At 41.9% G+C, this 16,018-nt stretch overlaps 1 protein-coding gene across 1 annotated transcript; it reads left to right on the top strand.

Moving 5' to 3' along the window:
- The first annotated feature begins 2,005 nt into the window (after positions 1-2,005).
- HNRNPU (heterogeneous nuclear ribonucleoprotein U) lies at positions 2,006-15,771 on the top strand. The gene is made up of 14 exons (XM_075862904.1): positions 2,006-2,849; positions 4,789-4,888; positions 4,969-5,042; positions 6,902-7,041; positions 7,125-7,224; positions 10,233-10,345; positions 10,477-10,740; positions 10,847-10,966; positions 11,519-11,641; positions 12,200-12,368; positions 12,534-12,809; positions 13,334-13,548; positions 14,333-14,416; positions 14,714-15,771. Exons 1-14 carry the CDS (start codon positions 2,294-2,296, stop codon positions 14,765-14,767), a joined length of 2,388 nt encoding a protein of 795 aa, XP_075719019.1. The 5' UTR covers positions 2,006-2,293; the 3' UTR covers positions 14,768-15,771.
- Positions 15,772-16,018: the final 247 nt, after the last annotated feature.

Genomic DNA, 16,018 nt, shown 5'->3' with positions numbered 1-16,018 from the left:
GTGTTTCTGTGGTAAAAACTTGTGTTACAAAAAAAAACAAAAAACACTTTGCTTTAATTCTTGTGAAACGCCTAAAGGGTTAAAAAAAACGTTCTAAATGCGATTTTAAATACTTTGAGGGGTGCAGTTTTTAAAATGGGGGTTTGTATTGTATAGGCCCCTCAAAGCAACTTCACAACTGAACTGGTCCCCATAAAAATAGCCTTGAAATTTTCTTGAAAATGTGAGAAATTTCTGCTAAAGTTCTAAGCCTTGTAACATCCTAGAAAAATAAAAGAACGTTCAAAAAACGATGCCAATCTAAAGTAGACATATGGGGGATGTTAATTAGCAACAATTTTGTGTGGTATTATCGCTTTTAGGCTGGATTCACACGAGCGTGTTCAGTCCGGGATATACGGCCCGCCGGTCGGCAGTATTTCCCGGACTGAGCACACTGCAGGTAGCTGGGCTCTTATCGTCATCTATGACGCTAGGAGTCGCTGCCTCTCCTTGGAACTACTGTCCCGTACTGAAAACATGTTTTCAGTACGGGACAGTTTTCCCGCAGCGAGGCAGGGATTCCTAGCATCATAGATGACGATAAGAGCCCAGCTACCTGCAGTGTGCTCAGTCCGGGAAATACTGCCGACCGGCGGGCCGTATATCCCGGACTGAACACGCTCCTGTGAATCCGGCCTTAGAGTGAAGTATTGATTATAGCACAATTTATATGCACCTGTGGGGTTTCTGCAGTTTTTACTGCGGTTGTGCTGTACAAAAGGCAACACAACTCAAGTTGCGATTTTTAGTGCAGAATTTATGCTTCCCATTGAAGTCTATTGGCCAAACACGCAGCAGCTCCGTACAAAATACACACACCGAGAGTAGGAGCAACACTAAACTAATCGGTCTTACAAGCAGATACATTTACATTTATGGTATTGGTGGAAACCACAGCTCGTACTGCAAAATTTAACCCCTCACATCCCTAAATTAATGGAAAAATGAAAAAGTCATGGCTCAGAATATGGCGGCACAAAAGATTTTTTTTAATTTAGCAAGTAGTTTTTTGTTTTTTTAAAGTGGTAAAACATAAAACACATATACATTTGGTATCGCCGTAATCGTATCAACCTGTAGAATAAGGTGAATATGTCGTTTTTACCACCTGATGGACGCCGTAAAAACAAACCCCCCCCACAAAAAAAACTGTGTTTTTTCAGCTTCCCAGTACATTATGTGGCACAATACTTGGTCCCATGAAAAACGACAACTTGTCCCGCAAAAAAACAGGCACTCACATGGCTATATTAACGGAAAAATAAAAAAATTATAGCATTTAGAAGGTGGGGAGGAAAAACAAGTGAAAATCTGAAAAATGGCTGAGGAGGGAAGGGTTTAATGACCACCCATACGTCATCGCGGTCATTAGGCGTACTTGTCTTGTGAGGGTTTATAGACAGCTGGGCTTCTGCCCCTAGGATTGAAATTAGCTTTGATCCCATCCATTTAACCCTCTTAGACTAAATAGTGGGATTTAAAAACACAAAATTATAAAAAGGTTTTGGCGTTTAAAATGCGATCATAAAAAAACTGGGGGGGGGGGGGGGAATAGACCGGTGACTAAAGGGTTAATATAAAGCAGCTCTTAGGTTTGTTTTCTGTAAGGAATCCCTTCCCCCCCCTCTGATGTTACACGCTACAGACTGCAGCGCTCTACTGTAGACAGCTCTGTACGTAACATTTCCCGGCTTCCCGCTCACTGGTGATGGAGAAGGGAGCAGCAGTAAGCGAGCGCCTTTGCGCTAGGAGAGGCTTAGTGGGACGGTTGGTCTTAGTCCAGCCCCTCTCTACGTCACTGTGGCTGTGGAAAACTTCACCACGGGATTTTGTTTCGCTGTCGCTTTTTCCGGTTCAATTAAGCTTATCGTGAATGGCGGCGTTATGGAATTAGCTAACGAGTGGACTACGCAGTCACCGCGTGGTACTGCTTTTTTTTCGCGCCAGAAACGTTTCTGTCAGGAACTTTAGCTAGATGGCGCTATCGTGCGGGCGTAAATTGAATGGAAGGCGGGGCCAATAGAGCAGGCCACACTTGACCCCTCCCCTATCAGGGGCGGGGTCGGTAAAACCTTGGCGATCCCCATACTGAAACACTTCATTCTCTTCCTCCCCCAGAGGGCAGCGCGCTCCGTCCTTGTTTGCTCCGCCATTTTGAAGGAGTCGCGACGCAGGGAGAAGGAGCAGTCCACTCTGCCATCGTTAATTGGCTTGCACATTCGAAGCACACGACTCCATCACCCCAGCAAATATGAGCTCCCCGGTCAACGTTAAGAAGCTGAAGGTGTCGGAACTGAAGGAGGAGCTGAAGAAGAGGCGCCTGAGCGATAAGGGTCTCAAGGCCGATCTCATGGAGAGGCTGCAGGCCGCACTGGACGATGAGAGCGAGTCCGGCGGCGGTGTGGTTGGGGCAGTGTCGGGAGAAGGAATGGATGTCGGGGAAGGTGGTGAGCTGGAGCAAGGTGTAGCAGAGGAGGAAGAAGAAGAGGACGAGGAAGGCATGGATGTGGGCGGGGAGAATGGAGCAGAGGCGGCCCAGGACGATGCAGCCGAGGAGGCGGAAACGGCGGGAGAAGCACAAGATGATGAGAATGGGGATGACCAGGGCTTCCAGGAGGGTGAGGAGGAAGAAGAGGAAGACGAGGGCATTCCTGTAGGCCTAGAAGAAGAAGAGGACGACGAAGAGCAGACGGATGAGAATGGCGCGGAGAAGGCGCAGGATAAGCAAGAAGAGGATGCGGTGCCCAGCGGCCCGAGGCCTCTCATGGCCATCAAGTGCGAGGAGGCCGGAGCGTCAGCCCGGGGCGGTGAGTAAGATGTGTCCGTGTGTTTTTACACACAACGGGGCTAAGAACGCAAATCACGCTCTTACACCCCCCCCCCCAACGGCCGTTATTGTGTGACGTCACTTCCGAGGACCCCCTGGTGTGAGAAGTGTGACTGTCCCCGCACCTGCTCCCCCTCCCTCGAAAATCTGTATTGTCCTGTGGGGGGAGGGGTGCCCTTATCTCTTGTAATGCGTCTCTTAAAGGAACCGTACAAAGCTTATAGTCAGATTTGTAGACGTTTCTGGAGGCTATCCCTGGAAATGATGTGGGTCACCTTTTTATTTCTGAACTTAAAAAAAATCCCATAGATGTGTTTCAGCCCAGGCTGCTTACGTGGAACAATAGACTTCTGACTAGTGCGGCTTTAAATTTATCTGTCTTGGCTCTGTTAGTACGTGTGATCGTTCTGGAATATCGTACAAATGGTTATGCAGGGAAAAAAATTCTGCCGCCTCTGGCATGTTCATTGTGTGAACAGTGGAGCTGTTAGGTAATAATGCGCGTGTATATGGTGGTGATTTAATGTCTGCTCAGATTACATGGCTTGTAGTTCACATGCGACGTGAGTCCTGTCTCATGAGTAGGGTTGTCGCTTGTGGGCGTTTCTCGGAATTAGCGTGCTGATATCTGGAAGTGATTGGTAAAATGGTTGTAGACTTGGGATGCTGTTCTGGTCTTTCAGGTTCTCTCCCCATTTAAAAATAGCCTGGTTGATATGTTATACCAGACCCAGATTACAATCAATGACTATAACCTCTTGCTGGGAGAGTGTGAATTTACCTTAATGGAGTTGTATATGTATATACAGCTAATTCATTGTATAACAGTTCTAGGATGATTTTTAGTATATTTTGTTTAAATTCCCCACAATCTCTGCTTGTTAGTAAATGGCACTTTTATCAAATGGTGAAAACCAGTCCTGAGTGACAAAACGACACAGGTGCAGAGTTATATAGTGTCAGAGCTCTGTTAGTTTAAGGCTGAGTTCACACCTGTGTTGGAGGCTCTGATAGGGGCCTCGGTCATAGATCTGGTCAAAAATGCAAGACAAAGTAGCACAGCATACTGCACTATTTTGCTTGTGCATTGGCTACCTGACGTACGGTCTCTGAACTGGTGCGCATCCAGTTTCCATGCTTTAGAAATGTCAGATTTTGGGATATGTAGTGTAGGTGTTCTGCACAAACATTAACTTATGTTACAAAGTGAGAAGCCCTCATCTATGATCTACTCTGTGTTCTCTCTACTTTCAGCCGCTCACACAGATAACTCTGCAGCCATTTCTACTGCTCCCACATGCGTTGTGTTCCTGCTCTCAGAAGCACTATTTTAGCACAAGCCATATTACTACGTTTTTAACCTAATTTAACGTTCGTGTTGAACTCCTTTAAAATGCTGCATATCTTAGATGTACTTTTGCCCAGGTGTTAGTGTGTATTCACAGTGTGATCATATAGCTCTTTTTGCAGTGATTGTCCAAAAACCACTGAGTTGCAATCTGTTGGGAAATCTTTCTCTTTCGTGTCACAAAGCACTAGACAATGAGGGAAATGATCAGGTTTACGCCAACTTAGTGCTGTTGGCGGACGTTTGTTTTGCGTAAAACTTAGCAACTTTTTAAGCTTCCGTCACTTTAAAAAGGTAATGTCTCTTAACAAAATTATAAACAAACAAAAAAGCTGGTAATAAATTCCCCGGTATGGAACGCCATTCTTAATAAATCCCCCCGTGTCTGTTGAATTCATTGACCGTCTTTGCTATTCATGGAGGCCACTGAGCGTCCAGAGTGAAATCTGCTTTTATATTTTATTTTTATAACTTTTTTTTTTTTGTAAAGGTAGGAAAGTAAACTTTGTAACTTCCTCGATTCTGGCAGTCTTCATAGTTTAGTTTCAATTTTACATATTTTTTTTTGTAGACGGCAAGGATCAAAAGGATAAAAAAAGGGGTGTGAAAAGACCACGTGAGGATCATGGTCGTGGCTACTTTGAATATATCGAAGAAAACAAATACAGCAGGTTTGTACATTTGTTTGTCTATTTGTCTCTTTTGTTCTCTTTATGTTTAGTGGTTTTATAACTGATTCAATATTTTGTAGGTCCAAGTCCCCACAACCACCAGTAGAAGAGGAAGAAGAAAAACTTGATGAAACAAATGTTCTTCTTGACACTTGTAAGTAGCGCTGCTAGTCTTAAAGGAAATATATGGGATTTTAGAATAGGGTTGAGGATTACTCACATGTACCGCTGTTGCATGTGTCTTAAAGAGAACCTGTCACTAGATAATTTAAGTTTGACTGGTTATCTGACCTGCACAACGCACATTGATTCCAGTGCAGTATTTTTTTTTACTCCTGGACCCAAAATGTGTTGCCAGCCTATATGCTAATTTGCTGTAGTTATCCAATGGAGCCTGAACTACCCTCATTCTCCTAATGTGGAGCCAGCATTTCTCGCAAGATCCCGCGATGTCCGGCCAATCTGAAGCTGCCTTGAACTGATTGGTCCGCATCAGAGGCAGGGAAGCTAGCTCCTCCTTGGGAGAAAGATGTGAACTACCCTCAAACTGCAGAAAATTGGCATATAGGGAGCCAATGAAACGGGGGAACCATATCTCTGAAATGGGGGGGGGGGGTGTCCAGGATAAAAAAGGAAAATGGCTGGAATTAGGGAGACAGTGCTATTCAGGTCAGATAACCAGTTTAACTTACATGATCTAGTGACAGGTCCTCTTTATGCTGACTGAGCATAGTTAAAAAAAAAAAAGATTTCCTTTATTCTGTTCAGGATCCATTCCTGGTTTGATCTAAATAAATCTGCATTATATGATCACGTCATAAAGTGGATCTTTGAGGCCTTCTATGCTATCCTGTGTGTGGTCAGTATAGGATAGAGTGGGGACGTGGAACTTGGAGACTTGGTTCCCCCGCCCACAATTGTATTTGACAGTTTCTCTGTATATACTTACAATATAATACTGCCATGAGTTGCTTAATGCCCAAGTGGGCGTATTTTTACTTTAGACCAACAGAGGAGTGTATGACGCTGACCAATCAGCGTCGTGCACTCTCCATTCATTTAGTCAGCGCATAGGGATCCTTTTAGATCACTATGTGCTGTCTTATACTGACACATTCACAATACTGAAGTGTTTAGACAGTGAATAGACATTCCACGGGATGTCTATTCACAATCTCTGCACTTCGTTACTCTGTCTGTGGTAGTTACAGCAGAGGAAGCGTAATCTCGCGAGATTACGCAGTAAATGACAGGTTACAACGAGATTATGCCGCCTCTGCTGTAACTACCATAGAAACAGTAACGAAGTGCAGGGATTGTGAATAGACATCCCGTGGTATTGTTAATGTGTCAGTATAAGACAGCACATAAGGATCTAGCAGGATCCCTATGCGCTGATTAAATGAATAAAGAGGAGTGCATGATGCTGATTGGTCAGCGTCCTACACTCCCCTGTACAACGCCCACTTGGTCTAAATTAAAAACACGCCTACTTGGGCATTAAGCAACTCATTAGCATAAATCTAAAATCACTAATAAAGTGGTGAAGACAGATCGTTTTATTAAATAAAAAGCATTACTGTCACCTACATTATAGCGCCTATCTTCAGGACCCCCGCTGATCAGCTGTTTTGAAGGGGCCGCTGCGCTTGTACGAGCGTTGCTCCCCCTTCATTTCTCCTTGCTCACTGCGAATCTTCTACGCACATTTAGCAGCGATTCACAGGTATTGCAGCCTTTTCTCCTCATTCTCTCGCGAGATTGTGTTGTAACTAAAGTTGTACATGAATGATAAGTGAGTGTATTAAAATGCCCATAACGGTCGCTAATCGTTTTGTGGTTGATTTATTTATTTATTTTTAAAACGACGCAGTAGTCTACAGCGCGCCTATTCGATTAGGTGGAAGATGGGGAATTATGAAACTTTTACAGAGGCTCTTTAAAGTCATGAGTTATTACAAATGTCCTTTGCAGTGGAGGGGTTAAAGTTTATATTTTTCTGTTCTTTTGCAGATAACTGTGATCTTCACTTTAAAATTGCACGGGACCGTTTAAGTGCCACTTCTCTCACTATGGAGAGTTTTGCTTTCTTGTGGGCTGGTGGCAGGGCCTCGTATGGTGTCACAAAAGGCAAAGTTTTCTATGAGATGAAGGTAAGTTGTGTTCTAGAAAATGGCTTGTAAATCAGACTTCTGCTAGCTACCATACTAAATGTTTTTTGTCTTGTTTTTTTCAGGTGACCGAAAAGATACCTGTGAAACATTTGTACTCTAAAGACATTGATGTACATGAAGTACGCGTTGGTTGGTCTTTAAGCTCCTGTGGATTCATGCTAGGTATGTGAAGTAACAAATATGAATACTCTATTGTATTGAAGCTCTGCTCTTCAAATCTCTTGTATTTTCATGTCCTACAATTAGAAAGTCTGGCAGATCTTCATTGTAACATTGAAGTTACAGATTTCTTTTAATGTCTAATTGGCAGTTCACTGTAGGGATGTCACGATACCAGAAATTGGACTTGGATACCGATACTTCGTGTAGTATTGCAATACTCGATACCAAAAGGATACTTTGCCAACAATAATGATAAAAAAAAGTTCTTCCATTTCCTGTGAGGCGCGTGGTGTGATTGAATTTTGAACGTCCATGTGCCTCACATTAATAGTAGTTAACCCCATCGTTATAATAGACAACATTGGGTTATTGTGTGAGGAGCATGATGGGGTTAATTACTATTCATTTGTGGCACATGGAGGTTAAATTCAGAATGCCATGTGTCTCACATTAATAAGTGAAAGTCGTTGTTTGTTTTAGAACAGCGTAAACGTGAATGCCGCTATAAAGGTGTTATTACGGTCAGGACTATACCGAATATGTGTATTTTATGTATTGAGACTGTTTAATGTAAAAAAAATAATAATATTTTTTTTTAACCCCTTAATAACCAGCCTATTTTAGACCTTAATGACCAAGCCATTTATTACGTTTTTCCATCGACTCATTCAAAGAGCTATAGCCTTTTCATTTTTGCGTCGACATAGCTGAATAAGGTCCTGTTTTTTAGCGGGACAAGTTGTAATTTTTAATAGCTCCATGTTGGGGTACATAGAATTTATTGATTAACTGTTTTTTGGGGGGGGGGGGGAATAGTAAAAAACAGCAATTTTGCCACACTTTTCTGCGTCCTAAATTTACGCCGTTTACCGTGTGGTATAAATGACACAATAACTTTAGCGGGTTGTAGAGATTGCAACGATACCACATTTGTATAGTTTTTGTTTTTTACTACTTTTACACAGTGAAAACACTTTTTTTCAAAATTATTTGTTTTTGTGTCTCCATATTTGAAGAGCCGTGACGGTTTTATTTTTTCACCGATGGAATTGTAGGAGGGCTTTTTTTGCAGGACTTGTAGTTTTTATGAGCACCATTTTGGAGCAGATGCGACTTTTTGATCACTTTTTATCACATTTTTTTAAAGAGGCCCTGTCACCAGATTCTCAAATCCCTATCTCCTATTGCATGGGATCGGCGCTGCAATGTAGATAAAAGTAACGTTTTTTTTTTGAATGGAGAGGAGTGTATGAAGATGACTGGTCAAACACGTAAACACGCCCAGTTGAACATAACGTAAAAAAACGCCCAGTTGTCCATTTCAAACCTCATTTGCATATATATAAAATAGCTCATAACGTGGCCAAAAATGAACGTTTAAAAAAAATAAACGTTGCGGTTATCTACATTGCAGCGCCGATCCCATGCAATAGGAGATAGGGATTTGAGAATCTGGTGACAGAGCCTCTATAAGGCTTGATTCAAAGAAAACAGCAATTTTTGCATGTTTATTTTATTTTTTACGGCATTCACCGTGCGGGTTAAATAATGTAATAGCTTTATAGTCGGGGTCGTTACGGACGCGGTGATACCAAATATGTGTAACTTTTTGACTTTATTTTGTTTGTTAATAAAATGGAAAAGTGGGGTTTCATTTTTTTATTTTTTACTATTCCCACTGGGGGACTTAACTATGCGATTATCCGATCGCATTTATAATACACTGCAATACTTCTGTATTGCAGTGTATTATGCCTGTCCGTGTAAAATGGACAGGCATCTGCTAGGTCATGCCAGAGGCATGATCTAGCAGGCATTCACGACAGGCAGACCTGGGGGCCTTTATTAGGCCCTCGGCTGCCATCGGAGACAGACACTCGGCGATCTTATTGCTGGGTGTCAGTGGGATGAGAGGGAGCTCCATCCCTCTCCAAAACCACTCAGATGCGGTACACGCTATTCAGCAACGCATCTGAAGGGTTAAACGGGTGAGATCGATACTAGATTATCTATCTCACCGTGGAGCAGGGACGCCCTCAGCTGCCTCTGGCAGCTGAGAGCAGGGAGATTTGACAGCTCCCTGCTCTGTTTACTTATACCGATGCAGCGACGTAAAAAGTCTATTGTATCGGAATAGTGACAGACGTAAAAACACTGGGCAGGTCACTAACGGGTTAACAATTTTTTTTATTTTTAACTTTTTTAACTTTATTGTACTTTCATATATCTATATGCCAGTACATTAGCCTGTGTACTGATAGTACGCAGGCAGTTGTTAGGGCATACTGAGGTATGTCCTAACAGGAAATATGGTCAGACAGCCCTGGGGTCCTTCAATGGACCCTGGGCTGTCTGCCCATATATGGTATGTTCCTCGATCGCTTCACAGGGATTCCCAGTGACGCAATCCAAAGGGCATCCCCCCTTCTCGTTTACCCCTTGAATGCTTCGGTCAGCTTTGATCGCAGAATTCAGAGGAATAGCGGCAGAGATGAGAGGTTTCTCTAATCTCCGCTGTTAGAGCGGGGCTGCGGCTGTGTAATACAGCCATTGCCCTGCTCCTAACAGTAAGTGTGCGCGAGGTGATGCACTAATGAGCGCAGGCGCATGCAGACAGAACATGGGGAGGTTTTTCAGTGTGCGGCCTCCATGTTCTGTCTTCAGTGCCGGTGCCCTTTAGTGCAGCGCTGGTCACATCAAGCTGACCGCAGGAGTGGGGCAATGTCTATTAAACATGTATTACACAGCCGCAACCCCGTTCTAACTACATTCATGTGTTACAATGCTAAGCTGTGCGGCCGCACAGCTTCGTATCGAAATACATGAAATAACGGTATTGAACAGTTTCAGGGTGCACGGTATCGAAGTTTCAATGCATCGTGCATCCCTAGTTCACTGTAACACTGTCTCTTTATCGGGCTCTGACACATTTTGCCTATTGTTTATATTTCCTCTTTCTCTTCTGTGTCCGTGTTGCTTTTATTGATCTATATGACTTCTATTATTAGGTGAAGATGAGAGCTCTTATGGCTATTCTCTAAAAGGATCCAAGTCTTGTAATGGTGTTGCTGAGGAGTATGGCGAGAAGTATGATGAAAATGATGTAATTGCCTGTATGGCGGTAAGTTTCTTGTTTTTTGTATAAGCTATCTTTGTATGTAGTTAAAAGCATCCTAGATGCATAAATATTCTCTAACGCGTTTTGACGTTTGTGTATACGATTTATTTATATCTATTTATTCTGTCTTGTAGAACTTTGAAGGTGATGAAGTTGAGCTTTCTTTTGCAAAAAATGGCCAAGACCTTGGAGTGGCTTTTAAAATTGCCAAAGATGTGTTATCTGAGAAAGCACTTTACCCACACGTGCTGTGTCACAACTGTGCTGTTGAGTTTAACTTCGGCCAGCAAGCTGAACCATTCTTTCCAGTTCCTGAAGGATTTACATTTATTCAGAATGTCTCACTTGAAGATCGTGTGAGGGGTCCTGTAGGACCTGAAGAAAAGAAGGATTGTGAGGTGTGAATATAGCTTTTGTTGTGCTGTTTATGTGGTTAGACAATTATTCACCCTCTCGTTTGGGAATCTTTCCAATTTTTACTATTTTCCTTATTTGTATCATCAGGTTATCATGCTGATTGGCTTGCCAGGAGCAGGGAAAACTACTTGGGTCAATAAGCAGATTGCAGAGAATCCCGGGAAATATAATGTCCTTGGAACAAACAATATTATGGAAAGAATGATGGTAAGAGTCCACTTATTAAATAAAGTTCATGTGCTTCATTCAGTGAAACACAACCTGTCAATTCTGCTGTTGGTATAAGCAGTCAACTGTCTTGTTTAAAGGGTAACTAAACGTTCAACCAACTTCTGACATGTCATAGTGTCGTGTCAGAAGTTTTGATTTGTGGGGGTCCTGAGAACTGAGACCCCCCCCCCCACCAATCGCTAAAACGAAGCAGCAGAAGCGCTCATGTGAGCGCTCAGCCGCTTCGTTTCTGTTCTGCTTTTTCTGGAAAGCCGATGTAGCGGTGTACGGGCCCAAAGACTTTCCATAGAGCAATTCAGCTGCTCTGTTTTAGCAATTGGTGGGGGTCTTAGTGCTTGGACCCCCACCGATCAAAACTGAAGTTTTGAATGTTTTATACCTTTTTAAACCTCTCTTCTTAAAAATAGCTCAAAATTTAGTTGTGTTTTTTTGGAGCTTTAAAGTTTTTGAACCTGCTATACAAAAACTGGAATTAATTATTTGCAATATATTGTGAAACTTTATTTTTTTTTCCCATTTCCCTTTTAGGTTGGCAATAAAAAGATGACCGACACAGGAAAACTTAATGCATTGTTACAGAGGGCTCCACAATGCCTCAGCAAGTTTATTGAAATTGCTGCTCGTAAGAAGAGACACTTTGTTCTAGATCAAGTACGTTTTTATTTAATCAAGTCCTACCAAGACAACCCTATTCCCTAATAGGACATATGAATATCATAGAGGGGGTGGTCCCCTCCTCTAGATTAGCTCTATGAGCCAAAGCTCTGGCAAACCAGCCCATCCTTGAATTACATGAACACACAGCTAGTCATTGGAATAGCTACCGTGTAATACTATACTTTACCTGCAGTTGGTGCTACAGTAAAAATGCATAGTTAGCTGCAACCCCATCCCCAGGGGGTAGTAGCTGGTTGCCGGTGATTTCAGAAGCCAGATCTTAGGTCGGCTTAATTTCCAAAAAGGAGTTGTCGCATTTTGTGTTTCAACTGTAAGATGTTTTGTGGGTTTGTTTTTTTTTTTGGAGGGGAAAGGGTTAGAGGTGGGAGGGCTTCCAAGTAGGGGAACCCCTCAATGACATCCTTATGCCTTAATAGGGTGTATGGATGGATGGTATTGTCCTGATGAGACAACCTCTTTAAGATTTGAAATCCTGCATTATTTGCTTTACTGTAAAATGAGCCCATAAAATTTTTTTCTTTATTCCCGTAGACAAATGTTTCTGCTGCTGCTCAGAGGAGGAAAATGTGTCTGTTTGCTGGATTTCAGCGTAAAGCTGTTGTTGTGTGTCCAAGTGATGAGGTTTATAAAGAGAGAACTCAGAAGAAAGCAGAGGTTGAAGGAAAGGACCTTCCTGAACATGCTGTGCTTAAAATGAAAGGTACGTAGGTTAACCCCCTTTTCTTTCTGTGCACTAGTATCAAGAGTATTCTGAACGATTAAACTGTAACAGTTGGGCATTGCTTTACAGTTGAGCCGTACTTGTTAGTTGTAATTTTTATTGGCATGGTGGTTACATTAAATATGTGGATTTTTTTTATTATAGGGAACTTCACACCACCAGAAGCCAGTGAGTGCTTTGATGAAATTGTTTATGTGGAACTGCAAAAAGAAGAAGCTGAGAAACTAATAGAGCAGTACAAAGAGGAGAGCAAGAAGTCTCTTCCTCCTGAAAAGAAACAAAATGTAGGAGTAAAAAAGCTCAACAAGAACAAAAACAATAAGTCCAGAGGTGGAATGGGACATGGACATGGTGGTGGTCATAGAGGCCGTGGAGGTGGAAACTTCAATATACGTGGAGGTGGAAACTTCCGTGGTGGAGGTATGTATAAACCCTTTCTGCTATAGTGTGAAGCAGATGTTGATAAATTAGGTCACCAGCCTACCCACTATATATAGGAGACTGTGCTGATGGCTAGGTGTTGGGTTTCAGACTACTGCTTCCCTTCATAAGTTATGGCGAGACTCATTGCTAAAACTACAGCTTAGATTTACAGGAAAAAAAGTGTCATAAATCTGCTTATTTAGCCACTGACCGTTAGACATGAGGGTAGCTTTTTTTTTTTTTTTGTAGACAAACCTCAGACCTTTTCCTGGCACCCTATATCCCGTTCTGCTGTGTTGTGGCTGAAACTTGCAAATTCATGGTCAGGTATCTCAGGCATCAGCCAAAACACTGAGCGTTAGGACGGATTTTAGGGGTCCCCGTTTTAGCGATAGCTGTGTATCCCAGTGGTGGGACCTGCATCTACCTGACATCTATGACCTATCCTGTCGATTTTGATTTTCTTAACTTGACTTTGATTTACTAAAATATATATTTTTTTTTTTTCCTTTTCCCCTTAGCTCCAGGTAATCGTGGAGGATATAACAGGAGGGGTAACATGCCACAGCGTGGAGGCGGTGGTGCAGGGGGAGGAGCAGTTGGTTATCCATATCCTCGTGCACCAGTCTATCATAGTAGGGGTGGTTACAATAACCGTGGAAACTTTGGTCGTGGTGGTGGTGGTGGTGGTGGCGGCGGCGGTGCTTCCATGCCCAGTCGTGGAAACTACAATCAGGTAAAACTGCGGGTTGTTTTTTTTTCTATTGCTGTTTGGTTTGACTTCAAGTAGATGTAAAAGCTCATTCCTTTTTAATGAAGGTGATTTGTCTCACCATTAGAAAGAGCTAAACTGTCGTCGTCGTTGTGTCCCCCCCCCTTTCCTCCAGCCTTTTGCTGACAAGTGCTGGAATCGCACGTGTAAGTTTTTGTGGCAGTTATCGATGCAGATCAGACTTTCCCATTCTACTACTTTTTTGTTTGGATCCACTTCTGTCTGTGGCTCAACTGCATATGTGATTCCAGCCTAATTCAGATTGCTATTTCAGCCTATGTTGTCTTATGCAAGGGTCATACGCCAGCAAAGTCAATTTTCATGGTTTCACTCATCTCTTCTCAGTTGCCTCATAAAATTGTCATAATCACTTGGGAGTTTTTTTGGACATCATAACTATTTTTGCGATAATAGAACTCCCTAACCCTGCATGGACTTCATGGTGGGCTTGTAATGTATATAGGTGGATGTGGATTGCAGACTATCCTAGATTTCTCCTAGACAATGCAGCTAACCTAGCTAATCCAGATTAATAGATCATAGTTGTCCTAATATAGCAGAACTGAAAAGTGGCAAAGATGAAGTGAGTTAAGCATTACCCGTTTATATAAAGGACTAACTGGACTTCCTGCTTTATGGCAGCTGACGTGAAATTAGTTTTGCTTTATTTATTAACTCTGAAAATATTAAACATTTCATTGCTCAGAACATGCCTTTTAAATGCTGCTCTTCTTTTTTACATCTGCAGAACTTTAGAGGAAGGGGAAACAACCGTGGCTTCAAAAACCATTCTCAGGGTTACAACCAGTGGCAGCAGCCGCAGCAGCAGGGCGTAAGTATTGTCTGTTCAATTCTAGGAACTGCTGCCTAACAGTGGCCTACTATGTACTCCAACCTCTAACAAGGAAGCACCTGACTCTAGATTTAGCCAGTGTCCATCATTCTATCCCACATACTGTAGGATACATAAAATATAAAGGATTTCTTGGTATCTAGTCATCACTAGGCTCCTAGTTAAATGAATCAAGGGATGACAATCAAATGTTACACATAACCAAGCAATACTTGTTGGCATCGAAGCTTACAAGCTTGTTAACATGTTAATATTTACCCCTTTTTCTAATTGCAGCAATACTGGGGTCAAAAGCCATGGAGCCAGCAGTACCACCAAGGATATTATTGAATACCCAAATAAAAATGAACTGATACATATTTCTCTTCAAAACCTTCACAAGAAGTCGACTGTTTTCTTTAGGCTAACTTTAAAACAAAACAAAAACAAAAAAAAAAAAACATTCCACAAGAGGAAGTGCCTGCGGGTTCTTTATTGGTTCTGTTTAATTATTTTAGTTGCTTTCTGGGTTGAATTTTGTTTATGTAAATTTTTATTGCAGTTTTAAAGTGATTCATAAGAACCTCAGCATTGTGCACGATAAGAGAATGTGTCAGTATTTCAGGGTTCTACGTTTTAACTGTAAAATTTTATTTTTTTTCGTTTGTTTTTTTTGTTTTTTACCATATAAAAAGTAAAAATGTTGCTTTGGAACTAGGGTTTTTTTTTGTTTTACGTAAAATGACTCCAAGCCCTAGGAGAGGAAGTCAGGATTTGCTGTCAAACTGTTAATATGGCGTAAAGGTTGTAGACCTGTATAGTGGTCCTTTTGTGGATCTCTCGTGTTTAGTATTGGAAGGCAACATCCTGGTCTGAGGGTGTGAAGGCTATATGCCACGTGAGAGGAGAGTGAAACGAAATAAATGAATGAGCAAATTAGTGAGGCTGGAGTGTCTATAGCTCTTAAATTTTCTGCTTTACCTGTGGAAACCGCAGAGACTTTTACTTGTGAAGGTTTAAAACTGTGTTTGCCATTTGTTAAATTTTGATTCTGCAAAGAAAAGGCTAAACTGCCTGTTTCTTATTAAACTAAACTTGTTGTAAATCTAGTTGTCTGGGATCTGTATGAAGTTAGCCGTGTTTGTATCTCCACTTTCCCCTTCCCTTGCAATTCTTCATTTGCCTAGTATGCTTGTAGTTGCACCACCATTGTAAACTAATGATATTGTGAGTTACATTACTATAGCATTTTTTTGGAAAAATGTCAGTTCATTACACTTTGCCTGCTAACCTCTAACGAGGGCAAGCTGGAATATATCCATAGAACATTTGTAATAAATAAAAGTGAAAAATTACACTCTTGTGTTTGGGATTGTCACCAACTTCTAAGAAACCTAATCCCTGCCCCATACAACTGCCATGTCTGTGATATGCTTAGACTTGACTGCATTTAAAGAGATCAAAGGAATGTGCTGATGTCCACACTCTCTCCGCTATAAACTAGTGGATTGGGATGCCGTCCATTTTACAGCAGTTTGGCCTTAATCCGTATCCATATCTCAAAGGCCATGGCATGGCAGTCGCCTCATATACACCAGCTGC

The sequence above is a fragment of the Rhinoderma darwinii genome, chromosome 4 (genome assembly GCF_050947455.1).
Source record: "Rhinoderma darwinii isolate aRhiDar2 chromosome 4, aRhiDar2.hap1, whole genome shotgun sequence".
Classification (NCBI taxonomy): Eukaryota; Metazoa; Chordata; class Amphibia; order Anura; family Rhinodermatidae; genus Rhinoderma; species Rhinoderma darwinii.
Note: the sequence above shows the minus strand (reverse complement) of the source record. Positions and strands in the feature narration are given on the sequence as shown.